This window comes from Sus scrofa, chromosome 13, assembly GCF_000003025.6.
Source record: "Sus scrofa isolate TJ Tabasco breed Duroc chromosome 13, Sscrofa11.1, whole genome shotgun sequence".
Lineage (NCBI taxonomy): Eukaryota > Metazoa > Chordata > Mammalia > Artiodactyla > Suidae > Sus > Sus scrofa.
In genome coordinates this window covers 196,148,640-196,170,317 of record NC_010455.5, presented here as the reverse complement: position 1 = coordinate 196,170,317, position 21,678 = coordinate 196,148,640, and the positions used below count along the sequence as shown (strand labels likewise).

At 49.0% G+C, this 21,678-nt stretch overlaps 1 protein-coding gene across 3 annotated transcripts in view; it reads right to left on the bottom strand.

Annotated features, from left to right (window-relative positions):
* EVA1C (eva-1 homolog C) overlaps positions 1-21,678 on the bottom strand; it is a 105,031-nt gene that overhangs the window by 2,356 nt on the left and 80,997 nt on the right. For all 3 annotated transcript variants that reach the window (XM_021070917.1, XM_021070918.1, XM_021070919.1), the window contains exons 6-7: positions 11,147-11,227; positions 10,070-10,159 (exon numbers count right to left, since the gene is read on the bottom strand). In XM_021070917.1, the coding sequence (XP_020926576.1) occupies positions 10,070-10,159; positions 11,147-11,227 (171 nt within the window). The remainder of the gene's footprint in view (positions 1-10,069; positions 10,160-11,146; positions 11,228-21,678) is intronic.

Genomic DNA, 21,678 nt, shown 5'->3' with positions numbered 1-21,678 from the left:
GTACAGTCAAGGGATACGGCAGCTGTGATCTGACAGGAGAGATCTAAGCGGGACACATTATCTTCTGGAAACTGGAAACCTCGCCATTCGGTTTCCTCCACCCAAGGCTCAAGGCACTAGACTCTGAGGTTCTTTGTTGCCATTGCCCCGATGGGCACAATCTCATCACCCCTTTTAAGACAGAAGTTGGAAGGCAAAACTGATTTTGGCTGGAGGAGGGGAAGCAAGCTGCGTCTGTAATGCTGTTTTTTTCTTTCTTTTCTTTTTTTCTTCTTAGGGCTGCACCTGTGGCATATGGAGGTTCCCAGGCTAGGGGTCGAATGGGAGCTGCAGCTGCCAGCCTACACCACAGCCACAGCCACACAGGATCCAAGCCATGTCTGTGACCTACCCCATAGCTCTCAGCAAGGCCAGATTCTTAATCCTTTGACCGAGGCCCGGAATCGAACCTGCATCCTCATCGATACTCTGGAAGGTTCTTAACCTGCCAAGCCACAACAGGAACTCCCTGTAGTGCTGTTAATAACTGTCCATCTTTCCTAAGGGCCAGGGTATTTTGAAGATGTGTGCAAATATAGACCCGCCTCACATCCTCTGTGCCACTTTCACTGCCAAGAGTGGCAGTGGAAGGGGGATTGTGAGACACTGGCATTTGAGACACAGTCATTAAACCACGACATACAAAAATGATGCTAAGACCCGAGGCTCGGATCTGATGGGGCAAATCCTTCCCCGATCCCGGCCCCAACACACACACATCAAAGCCTCTGCTGGGAGTGGACTCATCACTTCACTCTCACCTTCCTTCCTTTGAAGCCTCCTCCTTTCCTCTCCCTGCTGCCTCCCCCGCCGGAGCCTCCCAGCCACTGTCCTCTCCAACCCTCCTGTTCGTGTTGACTCTGATAGAGCCTCTCAGTGCAGCCACGATTCCCCTCCTGCTTCTCCTGGGAAAGCATAAGCCTTAAGTCCGACCACAGCCACGTCTGCAGCCATCACCTCCTGCAGCGCCTATAAAGAGTGCTGCCGATGGGGAAACGAGTCCCATCCATAGTAGCCTTTCCAGCCATCCTGGCTCAAGACAGGGTCAGCTCGTGCTGCTCAAGCGTCTGGGAAATAAGTATCACCCACAGCCCCTCCTCTCCTCTCCCAAGACCACCATTCCCAGTGGTGCTGTCGTGGGTGAACCAGATGCTCCCCAGGACAGGAGGCTTCAAAGTCTGGCTCTGCCCCAGACGGGCAGGTAACACTGGGCTAGTGACTGTCCATCATGCCTTCCTCCCTCCCTGCTTTCCTCCCTCTCCCTCTCTCTCTCTTCCCAACCTTATTTCTTCTTAAAGACTCCAGGTAGGAAGACTTAAACGAACCATAAATTCTCAGGATATGACGCATCCTCTTTATTGGGCAATATAGACTTTCCTTTATGCTTATTTATTTAATTACCTTACCTTTTAATTTACATTCGGTCATCAGCACCTGCACTGTGAATAAGCACCTCCCCCAGCAGGAAAGCTGGAGCCTTGGCAATACCCATGTCTAACCTGGTCTAACCTGTGGGTCCCCCTCCCCCGAGCCAGCCCCTCCTCCCCATCAAATTAACTACCACCCGAATTCCACGGTCATTGCTCCCTTGCTTGCCTTTTTATATACCTTATTACACCTCTACGTATCCTCAAAAACTTTCTGAAAAGGATAGACGGGTAAAATGTTACAAATAGCCCTGGGGCGTTGGTGTGTGTTTGTTTTTCACTTGGAGTATTGCCGCCTACTACTCCGTCGTCCTGACTGCACTGTAGTTGCTTCACTCACACGCCTGCTGCTGGGCATCTGGGTGGCTGCCAGGTTTCTGTCTGTGGGCCCTGTGACCTTGACCATTCCTGCAAATGTCCCTGGTGAACCTGGGCAAGGGTTTCCTACTGACCTAGGAAGGCAGCTGGGTGAGTTGTAAGGTATGTGAGTTTGGAGAAATGGTGCCGAAGTGGCTTCCAAAGCGGTGGCAACGTGTGAGGAATCCAGTGACGCCTCACTTTCTCCAGCACAGGGTATGGACAGGCTTCCAGCTTGTTTGCAATCGTACGGGCATAAAATTGTATCTCACTAAGGCTTGGCTGGTATTTCCCTGATCCCCGATTACAACTCTTCAGATGCTTATCTATTCTCTCTTCTCAAAACGCTGGGCTGTTGTGTGGTCCCTATTACACATAAAGAATATATATATAGGGAGTTCCCGTCGTGGCTCAGTGGTTAGTGAACCCGACTAGCATCCACGGGGACTCCGGTTCGATCCCTGGCTTCACTCAGTGGGTTAAGGATCTGGCGTAGCCGTGAGCTGTGGTGTAGGTTGCAGACATGGCTGGGATCCTGTGTTGCCGTGGCTCTGGCGTAGGCTGGTGGCTACAGTTGTGATTGGACCCCTAGCCTGGGAAACTCTATATGCTGTGAATGCAGCCCTAAAAGACAAAAAGACAAAAAGACAAAAAAAAAAAAAAAAAAAAAGAACACACACACACACATATATATATAAAATCTCTATATGTTCTTTTAAAAAAATTGTTTTATGGCCACACCTGCAGCACATGGAAGTACCCAGGCTAAGGACTGAATCCGAGTCACAGTTGTGGCCTGCATCACAGCTGCAGCAATGCCAGATCCTTTAACCCACTGTACCAGGTTGGGGATTGAACTCGAACCTCTGCAGTGATCCAGGCAGCCCAAGTCAGGTTCTTAACCCACTGCACCACAGTGGGAACTTGCTATATATTCTTTTTTTTTTGTCTTTTTGCCTTTTCTAGAAAGGGTCGCTCCCACGGCATTTGGAGGTTCCCAGGCTAGGGGTCTAATCAGAGCGGTAGCCGCCGGCCTACACCACAGCTCACAGCAACGCCGGATCCTTAACCCACTGAGCAAGGCCAGGGAAAGAACCCGCAACCTCATGGTTCCTAGTCAGATTTGTTAACCACTGAGCCACTATGGGAACTCCAATATATATTCTTGATAATAATCATTTGACAGTATATATACTGTCAATATTTCCTGGTGAGTGGCTGGTGTTTTCCTTTCATGAACCTGTCTTGTGATCTAGTGAATTTATCTGAAAAATAGGAACAATGACACTGCTCTTCTCCATTTCCCCGCCCCCAGCTGGTCTCCTCACCCATCTTTCCACTGTGGCCATTGTCATCTTGTTAAAAATGTACATCTGGAGTTCCCGTCGTGGCGCAGTGGTTATCGAATCCGACTAGGAACCATGAGGTTGAGGGTTCGATCCCTGGCCTTGCTCAGTGGGTTAAGCATCCGGCATTGCCGTGAGCTGTGGTGTAGGTTGTAGATGCGGCTTGGAGCCCCCGTTGCTGTGGCTCTGGCGTAGGCGGGTGGCTATAGCTCCAATTAGATCCCTAGCCTGGGAACCTCCATATAAAAAGGCAAAAAGACAAAAATAAAAAAAAATAATAAAATAAAATAAAATAAAATAAAATAAAAATGCACATCAGACATCACTGCCCTACTTAAAACCTAGAGTTCCCCTTTTGGCACAGGAGAAATGGATCCAACTAGTCTCCATGAGGATGCAGGTTTGATCCTCTGAGTTAAGGATCCAGTGTTGCCATGAGCTCTGGTGTAGGTCACAGATACGGCTTGGGTCTGGCATTGCTGTGGCTGTGGTGTAGACTGGCAGCTGCAGCTCCAATGTGACCTCTAGCCTGGGAACTTCCAGGTGCCACAGGTGGGGCCCTAAAAAGCAAGCAAATGAAGAAACGTATAAACAGTCCCTCTCTTCCCATAGGGTAAGAAGCCAAACCTGACCACGGCCTAGGATGCTGGCTAGGAGCTGGCTGTCCAACCCCCTCCCCAAGTTCACCTCCAAAGACTCATCCCTCTGCTTTCTGCCTTCCCACCCACTGGCCTCTCTCCAGCCCTCAAAGGGGGCGAGACGGCTTTAGACCTTGGTGCTTTTGCAAGTGCGGTTCCTTCTGCCAGGAATGTTCTTTCTCCCTCTCTGTCCAGCCCTCTGTGACCCCACTCCCAGTCTGGATGAGGTCCCCCATCATAGGTCTCATGGCACCTCGAATGTCACTAAGTCAATGAGTGTGTTTTGTCCTTTCTTGCCCCATCGGATGCAAGGGCTGGGGCCAAACAGCCTTGTTCTTCGCCCAATCCCCAGCACCCAGTCAAAGCAGGAAGGGACACGGCTCTCTGCTGAGTACGTGAGGGGAGGGGTCCTGAGTTTGCAGCTCCTGGCTTGGTACCCTGTGGGTGGGGGCGCCATAATGCTAGTTGCCTTTCCTCCTCTCTCCCTCCATCCAGGGGGTAAGGTCTGGCTTCTAACATCAGGAGAGCTTCGCATGCGTCAGACCCTGGGTCCCTCTTGGCTCAGGTTTACTCCCTGCCAAGCCGTCACTCTTCGGGCTGTGTGGACACCGAGTCTGCTGAGATCCACGGATCAAAGATGGAGAGCACAGCTGGCCCCCTGGAAACGAGGCTTCCTGGTCAATCGAACCAACAAGTGTGAAGTCACAGAGTCACCAGATGTTCGTTAGACGGAGCCCTGGCAGTCAGCGGACCCTGCTCCTCCTGTCCCAGCTGTTCCCCTTGGCCAAAGCTGCCACCAGGCCGGCACCCCAAGCTTGGCCAGGGCGCTCCCAAAGCCCTGGGCTTTACTCCAAGGGGACGCCACGTGTTTTCTGAAACCAGTCAGACCACTTTAAGCTTTTGTGACCCTTTCTCCTAGCATATATTCTGGAAACGTAAAGGCAGTCGTCTCCTTCTTAAACAGCATCTTTGCCCTTTGCTGCCGTTGGTCTTGGGCCCCTTTTCATGTCAGTTCGTCACAGGCTCAAGTGAACCTGACTTCAGTTTCATCAGCTGTGGTCCTTGGGAAACTCACCACGGTGGCCCGTGACCTTTAAGGCCCAGGGACCCTTGACTCTCTGGTCTGGAGCCAACACAAGCTCCAACTCCAGCTTATGTGCGTCCAAACAAGACACCGAGAGGCGGGGGCGAGGGTGCCACCCGAGGGGCCCTGCTTCCACTGGGCGAAAGCGCAAAGCGTCCTGGGCCTGGTCTGACAGCACTTAGGGGTGTGATAACACCTTTCTGTCATGGAACCAAAGATGACAGGCCATGGGAACACGTCAGAACACACACCCAGGTGACAAGGCGGCGCTGATCTCCAGCCATCCTCCCCGACAGGGGATCGTGTAACTCGGATTGTGGAATGTGTTATTATACTTCTGTTTCAATGTGGGTTTGTCTGAGGTCCCGGAGTTCCTTTCATAGGAGACAACAGGGCTCTCCCAACTCAGGAGAAGCGCTGCTTTCTTACCCACGGCCCCAGGTACCCCACACACCCCAGAAGTCCATGGTCAGCCCTGCAGAGGCTGAAGATGCACACAGGCCCAAGGCAGTGACAGAAATATGAGGCCACACCAGGCATGCAATTAGATAAACATAGTCTGGGTGGGATGGGAGACATGAGGTTCTGAGCACAAATGTCTATTTAAAAAAAATATATTTTTTTGTATGTGTTTTAGGGCTGCACCTGCAGCATATGGAGGTTCCCAGGCTAGGGGTCAAATCGGTGCTGTAGCCGCTGGCCTATGCCACAGCAACTCGGGATCCAAGCCACATCTGTGACCTACACCACAGCTCACAGCAACGCCGTATCCTGAACCCACTGAGCGAGGCCCAGGGATCGAACCTGCGTCCTCATGGATGCTAGTCAGATTTGTTTCCGCTGAGCCACAACAGGAACTCCTCTGAGCACAAATGTCTAAATAAGTCTCCTGCAGCACAATCAGCAGGGGTACAATGGCTGAGCTGCCCAAGAAACTGCCTTCCCCAAACCCCCAACACACACACACACACACACACACACACACACACACACACACACATCCATCTGCCCACACACATATGCAGGCACCTTATTCCATTTCCCTAATTTCAAAAATTTTCCATAAGCTTCTTCAAACCTATGGTCTAAATCCTAGAATGAATTCAAAGAGTAGATCTATACTATTGAGAGGAGGACAAATTCGAACGCTCCCAAGATGCCTCATAGGCCCCTGAAATGACTAAAAAGAGAAATCGCTCATCAGGGACCCTTGGACGTTTTCGTGTCTGTTCCACCAGCATCTGTGTCTCGACATCAGGGGACAAGCGCCTTGATTCTGGTTTCTAGTCTGCTGGTCCCCTATGGGCACTTGGCTACACTAAGGTGGCAAAGCTACCTGCAGCCTGACCTGTGGACCCGGCCTTTTGGACGCGTTCTCTCTACTGTCTCTTTGGCCGATTTTGTCAGAGTCTTCCCAGCTCAGTCTCTTTGGCTGCTCCTGTGGGGGCCTCCCCTGTATGGGGACCTCTTCCCCTTGGTGGGGGCCCAGGGACCCCAGTCCAGCCTTCAGATCGCATCCCTACACTGAGGATGAAGATGCGTCAGAATTGGCAAAGGGACCACTTTCTAGCTACAATGAGGAGGGTGTTTTCATGGTTCGAGGCTCGTGTTCCCATAAGACTTGGTGAGCCTCTGGGATTTGATGCAAGGACTTCCAGTAGCCACTTCATCTCCTTAACACCTGACACAGCATGTTCAGAGCCCCTTTCTCTTTGACATGAAATTTAGGCTTGGTCGCTCCTTGCTGAGATGCATGTGCCTAAACATCCCTCAATACAACCAAATAATAACCCATCGAGTCCTTTAATTTCTTTAAAATTGAATACATAAAATTAGAAACCATGGGGTGATAATACGGTGCAGGGAAGTTTGTGACACCAGAGGAGGACTCGTTATTTGATCCCTTTTTTTTCTTCTTATGGCCACACCTGTGATGTATGGAAGTTTCCAGGGTAGGGGTCGAATCAGAGGTGTCACCGCTGGCCTGCGCCACAGCCGCAGCCACGGCAGATCCGAGCCACATCTGTGACCTATGCCACAGCTTCCGGCAATGCTGGATCCTTAACCCACTGAGCGAGGCCAGGGCTCGAACCTGCATCCTCGCAGACACTCTATCGGGCCCTCAACCCACCAAGCCACAGTAGGAACTCCTGGTCACTTAGTAACTACTTCCTGGGACTCGACTCTATGCTGGTTCTGTCCCAGGCACTAACTAGATGCCAGATGACAAACACCTGCCTTATGACACAATGTCAAGTGGAGAGATGGATGCATAACAAATACACCTCTCCAAAGGCTTCTGGGAGTGATGAGCTCGTCAAAGGACACAGAGGGATGGAAGTAAGTAATTCGCGTCACTCCGGGTCATGAGGTTTCAGTCCCTCACCATTCTGAAGGGCATACTTCTGTCCTCGAGAAGCTGGAAGGCAGGTTGCATCTGCTGAGCCCAAATCCTGCCCTGTTGCTGGCTACTCAGTGTCTTCAGGCAAATGGCTCAACTCCTCTGAGGCTCAGCCTCCCCGTGTGTAGGCAGGAGAGAAGAGTCCTTCTCTTTGGGTTGTTGCCATGGACAGGATGGCATCCCCCCAAATTCATGTGTTAAGGCCTGAGCCCCCATGTGTCTGTATTGGGAGATAGAACCTATAAGGAAGCAATTAAGGTTCAACGGGGTCATACAGGTGGGGTCCTGGTCCAACACAATTAGTGTTATTATAAGAAGAGATGGAGTTGCCTTCATGGCTCAGTGGTTAACAAACCCAACTAGGATCCATGAGGTTGTAGGTTCGATCTCTGACCTTGCTCAGTGGGTTAAGGATCCGGTGTTGCTGTGAGCTGTGATGTAGGTTGCAGATGTGGCTCGGATCCTGCGTGGCTGTGGCTGTGGCTGTGGCCAGCAGCTGTAGCTCTGATTCAACCCCTAGCCTGGGAACTTCCATATGCCAAAGGCACAACCCTAAAAAGAAAAAAAAAAAAAAAAAAAAGCTCTCTTTCTCTCTCTTTCCCTCCCTGCTGTGTGGGGACAAAGGGGGAAGGCAGTTGTCTACAAGCCGTGAAAAAAGCTCTCACCAGGAACCAAACTTGCCTGTACCTTGATCATGGCCTTCCAGCCTGGAGGAAGATAAATTTCTGTTGTTTAAGCTACTCAGTCTCAGCCCAGGGTATCTTATTATGTACGGCCACTTGGATGGACCAAGACAGTTGTTGGGAGGAAATGACACAACCCGGAGTGGCCATAGCACAGTAAGAAGCCTTCTCGTTTCTCTTCTGTGTGAAGTGTTTTCAAGGTGCCTTTCCTCCAAGAGGCTCTCTGGGAACTTCAAAAACATGGGGATACTCTCGACAATAAAAACCCTTACATCTCTTAAGTTTGACAATTATCAGGAAGAGCAAGAAATGGAAATGGGGGGATGGTTAGAAAAGAGAAGATTCTTAACAACCATACAGGAAGAACAGTGGTCCCTACAACCACTCTGGAAAACAGTACGGAGGTACCTCCAAAAAACTAAATAAAGAACTACCATATGATCCAGCAATCCCACCTCTGGGCATCTATCCAGACAAAACTTCCATTGAAAAAAATACATGCACCCATATGTTCACTACAGCACTATTCACAGTAGCCAAGACATGGAAACAACCTAAACGTCCATTGACAGATGAATGGATTGGGAAGATGTGGTACATATACACAGTGGAATACTACTCAGCCATAAAAAAGAATGAAGTAAGGCCATGTGCAGCAACATGGATGGACCTAGAGATTCTCATATGAAGTAGGTCAGAATGAGAAAGACAAATACCATATGATAACACTTACATGTAGAATCTAAAATATGGCACAAAGGAACCTATCTACAAAACAGAAACAGACTCACAGACTAGAGAACAGACCTGTGGTTGCCAAGGGGTGGGAGGAAGAGGGATGGACGGGGAGTTTGAGGTTAGTAGATGCAAACTATCATATTTAGAATGGACAAGCAATAAGGTCTTACTGTACAGCACAGGAAACTCTATCCAATCTCTCAGGATAGAATATGATGGAAGATAATATGAGAAAAAGAATATACATATGTAGGAGTTCCTGTTGTGGCTCAGTGGGTTAAAAACCCAACTAGTATCCATGGGGATATGCGTTCAATCCCTGGCCCTGCTCTGTGGGTTAAGGATCTGGCATTGCCATGAACTTTCATATGTGTGTATGTGTGTGTGTGTGTGACTGAGTCACTTTGCTGTTGACACACCATCGTCAATCAACTATAGGTTAATAAACATAAATAAATAAAAATCAAGACGACTGGTCCCAAGAGGGTCCCAAGACTTTTCAACTCCCGCGTTGAGATGTTTCCTTAAGGCTTTATCTTCCTCTGAGGAAGGCTTACTCCAAACGGCCCCCACTCTGGCAGGCCTTGAGTAAGTCGTGCTGTCAGGCATTATATTATCAGCTATTTTACAGACGTCCTCAGAGGCTTTGGCTCCCTGCACAGAGTCGGGCAGGCGTTGCTGCAACTTGCAGACCCCACATTCCAAAATACGGCCTCTCTGGAGGGCAGCGGAGAGGCGGGCGAGGAAAGACGGGCCCGCACCCCGCCTCGCTGACGAGCGAGCTGGGCTCTGCTAATTAAGCAGGGCTGAGTCTGACTCGCTTCTCGAGGGGAAGATTATCCAGCGGAACTTTGGCAACCGTGCGAAGTAACCCTGGTGACTCAGACAGGGGCTCTGCCTTCACAGGGCATGACCTGTTTTATCCACGAAGTCATCTTTCAGCTCAATTTTCTTCCAGCCAAGGGTGGAATTCGATAATCCTATGCCCTTCCCAAATTCTAGAGCAGGAAAATGCATTCCTCAGCTTCCTACTTTGCCAATCAGAACATTCCCCGTGGAGCCCAGCTGCCAGAGAGTGTGTGTGACTCTGGCGTGTGTTACGTCCCTGTGCGTGTGGTTCTTATATGGGTCACCGGCGGGAACTCTACCTAAATTCAGGCCTCTGGCGAAGACCGCAGTTGCAATGTCAAACTTTTTCTCTAGTTTTCTAAAGTTTAGTTTTAGATTTTCCTTTCCTTTCTTTTTTTTTTTAAAGTCCTTTTTCTTGAGCTATCCATGTGCTATAATTAAACAGAGCATTTGTAAGACCTCGGCACATCCATCGACATTCTAGAAAGCTTCAATTCACTGACCTACCTCGGAGGTAAGCAAATGCTGCCAGAGAGTGGCTGACAATGACTCCATCTTTCCTCAGAACCCTCGGTTCTCTTGGGTCAAACTTTATACCTGTTTCGTATAAAAAAATAAATACATAAACATTAAAAAACAAAAGGCAAGACTGATGAATCCACAGCTGTTCACAGTAGGCTTTTTGTTCCCAATCCAAGACTGCCATCATAAATAAAAAGTCATAGACATCTAACAAGTGGACTTCTGACTACCTTGCCAAAGACTAGGCCAGGAAGAACACGTAGGAAGCAGTCTGAAAATATTAAGTGAAAAAAGGGGATGTAGATATTCCAAAACGGGTCAGTTCCAACCTCACTCATCCACTCTACTGCAGAAGGGAACACGTTTATTTTTCCATTCTAAAGGCAAAGGCACTCATTGTGTCTCTGGGAGATTTAATAATGTCTTACTTAACCACAGAGCTGCTGTCTGCTCTGCTGACCACAGAAGAGAAGGGCCTGAATTATCAAGGGAGGGTGTGTTGGGCTATTTTTGGAATGACAGCCAAGTGCAGGACAGCTTGGATTTCACATGTCTGGTTAAGCTGCTTTGATGGGGTTTGAAGAGCCCCTATGGAGCAGCCTAAGGGGAATGTCAGGTGGGGCTCTCAGGCCTCTAGTGCGGGGGGGACCAAGACATTCATGGGATCCACTTGGGAGCCTTGTAGGAAACAGCAGAGGGGCTGGCAGAGGCAGAGCCTGGTGGAGAGCTGGAAGGGCAGAATGAATATATTAGCAATAGTTATCTCTAGGAGTTCTCGTCGTGGCTCAGCGGTAACAAACCCAACTAGTATCCATGACAACGAGGGATCAATCCCTGGTCTTGCTCAGTGGGTTGAGGATCGGGCGTTGCCCTGAGCTGCCGTGGTGTAGGTCGCAGATACAGCTCGGATCTGGCGTTGCTGTGGCTGTGGCGTAGGCCGCTGGCAACAGCTCCACTTCGACCCCTAGCCTGGGAACCTCCATATGCCGTGGGTGCAGCCCTAAAAAGACAAAAGACAAAAGGCAAAAAAAAAAAAAAAAAAAAAAAAAAAAAAAAAATTACCGTAGTCACCATCTTTCTGCGTCGAAGAAGGTTTGAGATCAGCAACACCTGGATCAATCGCTGTGAGTATGTTCTTGGGAACTAAAAACCAAAAAGAAATGTTTTCAATACTTGGCACACATAACATATCTATGTATCTTTATTTATTTATTTTGTCTTTTTAGGGCCACACCCACTGCATAGGGAGGCCCCCCAGGCTAGGGGCATAATCGGAGCTGTAGCCGCCAGCCTACACCACAGCCACAGCAACACTCGATCTGAGCTGTGTCTGCGACCTACACCACAGCTCTCAGCAAGGCCGGATCCTTAACCCACTGAGGGAGGCCAGGGATCGAACCTGCGTCCACAGGGATGCTAGTCGGATTCGTTTCTACTGCGCTGCGACGGGAACTCCTATCTACCTATCTTTAAAATGCAATGTAGATAATATAAAAAATCAACTTTCAGGAGTTCCCATCGTGGCTCAGTGGTTAATGAATCTGACTAGGAACCATGAGGTTGCAAGTCTGATCCCTGACCCTGCTCAGTGGGCAGTGGGTTAAGGATCCGGCGTTGCCGTGAGCTGTGGTGTAGGTCGCAGATGCGGCTCGGATCCTGCATTGCTGTGGCTCTGGTGTAGGCCGGTGGTTACGGCTCCGTTTTGACCCCTAGCCTGGGAACCTCCATATGCCTCAGGAACGGCCCAAGAAATGGCAAAAAGACAAAAAAAAAAAAAAAAAGAAAAAAAAATCAACTTTCAAACCAGTACCTAAATCACTCACTCTCCTTGTCTTATACACCCCCATGCCTACACCGACAGAGCCCGTGTGATCATCCAGTGTCCCAGAAAGATTAAACTTTAGGCCTATCATGCAGTATTAAAAAAAACCCAAACCAACATCATGGAGAATAAATAAACAAGATATGGTATATCTATTGATAGAATAACGGTTACCAATAACAAGGAAGGAAGTATAACTGTCCCTTGGTGCCCTTGGGGGATTGGTCCCAGGACCCACCTCGGACACCAAAATCCACAGATGTTCAAGCCCCTTCCATAAAATGGCATATGATTTGCACACGACTTACACATATCCTCCCATATACCTTAAATCATCTCTTACAATACCTACCACAATGAAAATGCTGCGTAACTAGCTGTAAATATAATTGAAATGCTATATAACTAGTTGTTGGCATGCAGCAAATGCAAGTTTTGCGTTTTGGAACTTTCTAGGATGTTTTCCCCAATAGTTTCAGTCCATCGTTGGTTGGCTCTATGGATACGGAATTGCAAATACAGTGGGGCTGCTGAGCTGACATCTGCTACCACGTGGATGAACCTCCAAAACATGATGCTCAGTGAAAGAAGCCAGACGCCAAAGACCGTACATGGTAGGACTCCATGAATATGAAATCTCCAGGAGTTCCCGCTATGGTGCAGCAGGTTAAGGACCTGGCATGCCACAGATTGAAGCTGGTTGAAGCTGCGCTCTGATTCCTGGCTCGGGAACTTCCATAAGCCATGGGTGTGGCCAAAAAAGGGAAAAAAAACTCTCCAGAAACAGTAAATGTATAGAGACAGAGAATGAATTCGTGGCTACTGGTAAGAATGGGGACTGATTGCAAACGGGCACGAGGGCACTTTGGGGGATCGTGGAGATTTTTTTTTCCTTTCTATGGCTGCACCTGTGGCATACAGAAGTTCCAGGGTTAGGGGTCGAAGTGAAGCTGCAAGCCACAGCCACAGTCAGAGCAACACCAGATCCAAGCCGCATCTGTGACCTACACCGCAGCTTGTGGCAACACGGGATCCTTAACCCACTGAGCGAGGCCGGGGATCGAACCTGCCTCCTCAAGCAGACTATGTCAGGTTCTTAACCCACCGAGCCACAAGGGGAACTCTGGAAATGTTTTAACATTGGAGTTTGTGGTAAAGGCTGCACAGCTCTGTAAATTGACCAGAAATCACTGAATTGTTTTCACATAAAACAATTTAAATTTTAAGGTATATAAATCACGCCTCGATCATGCTGTTAACTCTGAATATAAACTTCCCTGAGATGCGGTGAAACAAAATGACTGTAACCAACTGAAAACCACCACTCACCTCTCCCAGCTGCAATTCTGCTTTTTGTCCCAGCTCCTTAACCCAATGCTTCCTTTGTTTTTGGTTTTTGTTTTGTTTTGTTTAAATGGCTGCACACATGGCATAGGGAAGCTCCTGGGCCAGGGACTAAATGCGAGCCACAGCTGCTGGATCCTTTAACGACTGCGCCCAAAGCTGGGGTTTGAACCTGAGCTTCCTCAGCGACCTGAACTGCTGCAGTCGGATTCTTAACCCACTGCTCCACAGCAGGAATCCTAACACATTACTTCCTTAATAAGCCTGCAGAGAACTCCAAGGCTCCATGCTAGAATGAAGCTCTCAGTATTGCAAGAAAAGACACCAGAAAGATGAAGAGAGAGGGCAGTGTAACAGCCTCCTTTGGAAGGAGGTTAAAGATTCTATGGAATTGACCCTAAGGATAAACCATCCAGCTCTCAAGACCTTCCGGGCAAAACGGACAAACGGGAGAGCAAAGCAAGACTTCTGAAGACTCAGTGCCCTGTCGCGGGCTAGGAGACAGGAGAGGAAGCTAAATGTTTTTGCTGCAGAAAACTGTTTATTTTTGTTTGTTCTTCAGCCCAGCTGGTATCTGGGAGAGGTGGCAACAGGAAAGAGAAGTGAAGCCAATACAAACCAGGCAAGTTCAACGGCACTGGTTTTTTTCAAAAAGAGCTGGAGAGACATCTTTAGTAGCAAGACAACCTCATTTTCTTCCCCAAAGTGCTTAACTAAAGTCTTTTGGGGGTGTCCCAGGATCGACAACCAGGGGACATTCCTAAACTGTGAATTTTCCACATGCAGGGGGCCCTGGCGCCTTTGTGACCATCAGCAGCGAGGGTTGCTCTACAGGGTGGCACGGTGATGGTGGTGGAAGCGGCAGAAGCTGCCTGGGGCCCCCCAGGAATGCCTGTTGGCCGACCAGTGGGCACATGGCTGATCCTGAGACCCTGGCAGCGCCCCGGAGAGCTGAGCTATGCTGCCAGAGATGCCTTTTTTTTTTTTTTTTTTTTTTTGCTTTTTAGGGCCCCACCTGCGGCATATGGAAGTTCCCAGGCTAAGGGTGGAACTGGAGCTGCAGCTGCCAGCTTACACCATAACCACAGCAATGCCAGATCCTTAACCCACTGAGTGAGGCCAGGGATTGAACCCGCAACCTCATGGGCATTCTCATGGTTACTAGTCAGGTTACTCTGAGCCACAGTGAGAACTCCCCACGATGCTTTCTGAGGAAAGCGCCTCTCTGTCATTTCCATGCACTGATGGAGGAGTGGCCCTTCTTTCTCGCGTCTATGTCTTAGTTTGTTCTCAAGATATGGCGAGAGGAGGGCTGGACTCTGCAAGTGCCAGAGGTCTTACAGTGCAAGAAGGAGGAGCTGCTCAGAGAGGAAGGGATTTGTAGGATGATCTCTTACAGAAGAAAGCACTGAATCCCCTGTGTGTGCGATAAGCTCATGTCACGAACTTGTCCACTGACTACATGAAAATGGCTGTACTAGTGGGAGAATCTTTTATTTTTTTTTCTTCTTTTTTTTATGGCCGCACCTGCTGCATAGGGGAGTTCCCAGGCTAGGGGTGGAATCAGAGCTGCAGCTGCAGGCCTACACCCCAGCCACAGCCACACCAGGTACAAGCTGCATCTTCGATCTACACTGCAGCTTGCAATGTAGATGGCCTTAACCTACTGATCCAGGCCAGGGATCGAACCTATGTTGGGTTCGTACCCTGCTAAGCCACAACAGGAGCTCCGGGAGAATCTTTTAGGACCTTTAAGATAACATCAGGGGTCAACACACCTGTCAGATTCCCATACCTCCCATTTCAAGTGGATTCAGAATGAGGAGAGTATGGTATGACTTACTATTGTCTCTCAAACTCACCCCTCTGCACTAGGTACACCTGTGCAAACACCAGCGGGCCACTTGTCATGAGCTCCCACCGTGTGCCTCGGTACTCAGTGTTTAAATAGGGCCTCCTGTGCAACCCTCTTAGCGACCCTGTGAAAGGAGTCTCATTCCCATTCCTGCAGATGGGAAAACGGAGGCTCAGAGATGCGCCTTTCCCCCAGCAGAGGGTGACGCTTCTGCTCTACGTCTCACTCACATCCTCTTGTACTTTTTTGTGGTGCTGGGACCTTCCGCCCTCTGGGAACCAGAAAAAAGATGAAAGATGGCAAAGTGATGCCCATTCAGATAGAGTCTTTCAGATGAAACCAGAGAGGATGATTTATTGGGCCTGAACTCGTCGCTAAACTGGGGCAGGCATCTATCCTGTAAATCTGTCAAGTTTGGATCAGGGCAGATTTTAAGAAAGAAGCCTCCGTGGGTTGGCCTTAGGCCCCAAAGAATTTTTCACATCGAAGACAAAAAGATCTCTGCTTTTTTTTTTTTTTTTTTTTCTTTCTTTCCTTTTCTTTTTTGGCCATGTCAATGGCTTGGGGAAGATCCCAAGGCCAGCCCAAGCCAGGGATCAAATCAGCACCCCAGCGGTCACCTGAGCCATGGAAGTGGCAATGCCAGATTCTTAACCACCAGGCCACCAGGGAACTCACTCCGAAAGAGCTCCCCTTAACTGTTTCTCCTTCTCAGTAGGTACCCAGATTGCATGAGCCCCTCTACATCCTGGCGTCTCCCTACCCTGCTTGTCCCAAACCTGTGCCACCAGGTCCTCCTGTCCCCAAATCCTAGCATCCTTCTTTCTCTCCTGCTCCCAAGTCCTGGGACAAAAAAAAATTCATATTTTATGGGAGTTCCCATTGTGGCTCAGCAGGTTTTGAACCGACGAGTATCCATGAGAGTGTGAGTTCGATCCCTGCCCTCTTTCAGTGGGATTAAGGATCTGGCGTTGAAGACGAGGCTCGGATCTCATGTTGCAATGGCTGGGGTGTAGGCCAGCAGCTATAGCTCTGATTCAATACCTAGCCTGGGAACTTCCATATGCTGCAGGTGTGGCCCTAAAAAGACAAAAAATAAAATAAGATAAAATAAGATAAAATAAAATAAAATAAACTCATTTTATGACAATACAAGAAAGATTTAAACATAAATTTTTCTCTGCTGTTTGAGCTTCCTGTCTCCCCTTTAGTGTGTATCGTGCATCTTCATCAACCCAACCCCCTCAGAGATAACCTTCCTTAATCTTATTTGGGGTCTCAAAGAGCCACAACTCACTACTCGCTCTGGAAGTGTAGATGATTGGGTAAACTCTCACATTATGTCATTTGGTGTACAACCCTTTGTCTCCAAAAAAAATTTTTTTTTTTTTTGTCTAGGGCCGCTCCCGCGGCATATGGAGGTTCCCAGGCTAGGGGTCTAATTAGAGCTGTAGCCACAGGTCTACACCACAGCCACAGCAACTGGGGATCCGAGCCAGGTCTGGGGCCTACACCACAGCTCACGGCAACGCCGGATCCTTAACCCACTGAGTGAGGCCGGGGATCGAACCCAAAACCTCATGGTTCCTATTCGTTAACCACCGAGCCACTATGGGAACTCCTGTCTCCAAAATTTATATACTTGTGCTATGACCTTATAGCTTTCTTTTTTGGGGGGGAGTGCTTTTTACAGCCACACCCGTGGCACATGGAAGAAGTTCCCAGGCTAGGGGCATAATCAGAGCTGCAGCTGCCAGACTAAACCACAGCCCCAGCAATGCAGGATTTGAGCTGCGTCTGTGATCTACACCACAGCTCATGGCAACGCCAGATCCTTAACCCACTGAGTGAGGCCGGGGATTGAACCCGCATCCTCGTGGATACTAGTCAGATGCATTACTGCTGAGCCACAGTGGGAACTCCCTCAAGAGCTTTCTGAAAGACTTTCTCCCAGGTTATAATCCTCAGGTTGGCTTGAACAAAAATTTCCATGTCTTTCTAAATTGACTATTGGTTAATTTTTCATCGATACCCGCTACTAGTATCCCTCTTGTCTCTAAATCCTGGCCCCTGTCATTTTAACCCCCCAAATCCTGGTACCCATCTGCCTGCCCCATCTCCCGGGAGGAGCTGCAGGCCCCAGCCTAAGGTCCACACATTTCCCGTTCCTGTCAGGGTGGGGCTGCTGGCTGTGCCTCTGTCTTGGGGACCCTCCAGGACCAGTGGCTGCGGACCTGGGGAGAAGCCCTCCCTGCAGAGGTGAGGGGAAGAGGGGGCCAGTTCTCCAGGCCTGCCTCCTTCTATTCGGAGGACAGTCTAAAGTCTATCCTGTCCAGGAAGTGTGGTTAATAATAAAACTTGGATAAATTGAGAGCTGGAAGTTCCTGTCATGGCTCAGCCGTAATGAGCCTGGTCTAGTATCCACAAGGAATGCTCGGATCCCGCATTGCTATGGCTGTGGCTGTGGCTGGCAGCTGCAGCTCCTATTTGACGCCTAGGCTGAGAACTTCCATATGCTGCACGTGGGGCCCTGAAAATAAAAAAACGAGAGTGAGGACCTCATCTAGCAATGCATTAAAGAAGAGTACTTGAGAGTTCCCATTGCGGCTCAGTGGTTAATGAACCCAACTAGTATCCATGAGGACGAGTGTTTGATCCCTGGTCTGGCTCAGAGGGTTAAGGATCCAGCATTGCCATGAGATGTGGTGTAGGTTGCAGACACGACTCAGATTCTGTGCTGCTGTAGCTGTGGTGTAGGCTGGCATCTGTAGCTCTAATTTGACCCCTAGCCTGGGAACCTCCATATGCCATGGGTGCAGCCCTAAAAAGACAAAAAAATAAAAAAATAAAATAAAAAGAAGAAGAAGAATGCTCGATGCCTCTTCCAGCTCAATCAAAGACCAAGTGCTCTGTGCCGGAACCATTCCCCAGATGGTGCACTGAGATGCTGAAATTCTCCGCCCAGACTAAGAGCTGTGTGGGCGGGATAGCCTCAATTAAAAGAATCTATAAACTGGAAGGAGTGTTTCTATTAAATGCAAACTGCTTCTGTCCCCAGAGAAAAAACCCTCCAAGGGCTCCATGCTGCCCTTAGGCATAGGCCGAGCCTTAATCTCCCATCCCCCAAGACCCCTCCAGACCTGCCCGCCCTCCCACGTCCTGCTCACCTCCCAGCCTCTTCCTGCCCTTCATCTTGCTGACTCCTACACATCCATCTTATTTGCCTCAGATGCCACCTCCCCTGGGAAGCCGGCCTGGTCCCCCAAGACACCAGGGCCTGCAATCACCCCATTTGATCCTATAGCCCATGAGGGCAGGGATTTTTTTTTTTTTTTTTTTTTTTTGTCTTTTTGTCTTTTTTGTTGTTGTTGTTGTTGTTGTTGCTATTTCTTGGGCCGCTCCCGCGGCATATGGAGGTTCCCAGGCTAGGGGTCGAATCGGAGCTGTAGCCACCGGCCTACGCCAGAGCCACAGCAACGCGGGATCCGAGCCGCGTCTGCAACCTATACCACAGCTCACAGCAACGCCGGATCGTTAACCCACTGAGCAAGGGCAGGGACCGAACCCGCAACCTCATGGTTCCTAGTCAGATTCGTTAACCACTGCGCCACGACGGGAACTCTAAGGGCAGGGATCTTAATGCTCACCACACAGACACACCCCCACCCACCCGAGGGGTAGTGTATCTCCTTGGTGGGCACAGCAAGATTGCTGGCCGGAACAGCAAAGCCTGGTTGGACATCGCTGCAGTTAGAAGCCAGGTATTAGAAGTTCCCTGGTAGCCTAGCAGTTAAGGACCTGGAGTCATTACTGCTATGGTGTGGGTTCGATCCCTGGCCTGGGGACTTCTGCAGGCCACAAGTGAGGGAAGAAGGCGGAGGAGAAGAGGGGGAGGGGAAGGAGATGAAGAAGGAGTCGGGGGAGGGGGAGGAGAAGCAGCAGCAGCAGCAGAAGCCGGTTATCGTATTGGAATAGATGTCTGTTGGGATGGACAGTCCTAGAGCCCCTTATGTAAAAGCATCTTTTTTTTTTTTCTTGGCCGCCTCAAAGGATATGGAGTCCCCGGGCCAGGGATCAGATCCAAGCCGAAATCGTGACCTATGCCGCAGCTGCAGCAATGCCAGCTCCTTAACCCAATGTGCTGCCAGGATTGAACCTCCGCCCCAGCACTCCCAAGAGGCCACAGATCTCACTTCGCCACAGCGGGAACTCCAAGAGCATCTTTTTTTTTTTTTTTTTTTTTGGTCTTTTTGTCTTTTCTAGGGCCGTACCTGTGGCATATGGAGGTTCCAATGCAGAATTTCCTGGACCAGGGATTAAACCTGTGCCACAGCAGTGACAGTGGCAGATCCTTAACCGGCTGAGCCACCAGGAAACTCGAAATCTTGTCTTTCTATTTATTTATTTATTTAGGGCCCCATCTGTGGCATCTAGAAGTTCCCAGGCTCAGGGTCAAATCGGAGCTGCAGCTGCTGGCCTACACCACAGCCACAGCAATGCCAGATCCAAGCTGCATCTGTGATCTATACTGCAGCTTGTGGCAACGCTGGACCCTTAACCCACTGAGCAAGGCCAGGGATTGAACCGGTAACCCCATGGATACGGACTAGATTCTTTACCTGCTGAGCCACAACAGTAACTCCAATCCTGGGTTTCTCTGAAGCAGCATATATCACAGTTGGTAACAACAGACTTCTCTGGTTCTTTGTTTAATGGCCGTCTCTTTCCCCCATCTGATAATTTCTTGGGGACAAGGACCATACCTTTTTTCTGTTTTAACTAAAACATGCCCGCAATGTGCTAAACCAGTGAATGAGGGAAAGGAAGCCTGGACTAGAGCGTGTGACCCCCAGGCCCTGAAAGCCCACCTTCTCTTAGCTAAGAGGAGCCTTAGCCTGGGAACTGCTCTCTCCTCGTCCTTGAAGGCAAACCAGGAAATTTACCTAATTTGTAGGGTATCATCCTGTCCTTCCTTCAACACTCAGCTGGGGAGGCCTGAAGTTACTAGAACTTCTGAGAGATCTCTGTGGCTTCTTGGGGAAACAGCCGAATGGGCTCCATGCTGCCCAGAGCTGTTTTACATGGGAGCCAGAATAAAGACTGAAGTGAAAATAAAACCTTCTTCCTGGAATGTGAATGTGGGCGTTTTTTTCTTTCTTTCTTTTTTTTTTTTTGCTTTTTAGGGCCGAACCTGTGGCATATGGAGGTTCCCAGGCTAGGGGTCTAATCGGAGCTACAGCTGCCAGCCTATGCCACAGCCACAGTAATGCCAGATCCGAGCCTCATCTTTGACCTACACCACGGCTCATGACAACGCCGATCCTTAACCCACTGAGCGAGGCCAGGGATCGAACCCACAACCTCATGGTTCCTAGTTGGATTTGTTTCTGCTGCACCATGGTGGGAACTCCCCTGGGTGTATTATTTTGGGATTACATGTATTTGGTCATTTTACTATACAGTACAGCTTTGATATTGCAGAGGACAATGTTTTAAGCTCAGGATAGAAAAGACTGGGGATGCAACAAATATTATTGGGCTATAAAAGGAAGTGAAGTACTGACATGTACTCCAACATAGATGAACCTTGAAAACATATTCTAGGTAAAGAAGCCAGTCACAAAGAACCACACACTGTCTGATGCCATTTGCATGAAAAGTCCAGAAGAGGCAAATCCATGAAGATAGAAGGTTGGTGGTTGCTTGGGGTGGGGGGTGAAGGGTGGATTGGGAGGTGATTGCCAAAGGGTCCAGGGTCACTTTGGGGGGGTGATGACAATGTTCTTAAATTAGCTGTGGTGGTAGTTGCACAATTCTGTGACTCTATCAAGACCGTTGATTTGTATGATTAGCGGGTGAATTGTATACTTTGTGAATTGTATCTCAATAAAGTTGTTCCCCCCCTTAAAAAAAAGGTGAGAGGTATCCGGCCCAAGAAGGGGGTTTCAATGATCATAGGTAGCAGGTTCATCAGTTATGATGCTCTTTGCTTCTATACTTACTAAAAAAAACAAACAAAAACAAAACAAAACAGTTCACATGTCAGGAGGACAAATCAGAAATCCACAGCATGCTCAGAGAGTAATGAACATCTGATTTTTTGTTTTGTTTTGTTTCTTCTTTTTTAGGGCCACTCCCATGGCATATGGAAGTTCCCAGGCTATGGGTCGGAGGAGCTATAGCTGCCGGCCACAGCCATGGTCACAGCAAGGCCAGATCCATATGCTATGGGTTTGTTGCCACTGAGACACAACGGGAACTCCCTAACACATGATTTTTAAAGGTAACTTTAGGAGTTCCCGTCGTGGCACAGTGGAAATGAATCCAACTAGGAACCATGAGGTTTTGGGTTCGATCCCTGGCCTTGCTCAGTGGGTTAAGGATCTGGAGTTGCCATGAGCTGTGGTGTAGGTCGGCAGCTGTAGCTCCAATTCGACCCCTAGCCTGGGAATCTCCATATGCTGCTGGTGTGGCCCTAAAAAGACAAAAGACAAAAAGGTAACTTTATAAAATCAGAATCAAATGAGCCAGGAATTTCATGCTATTCTTTGAAGACACTAGGAAAACAAAGTG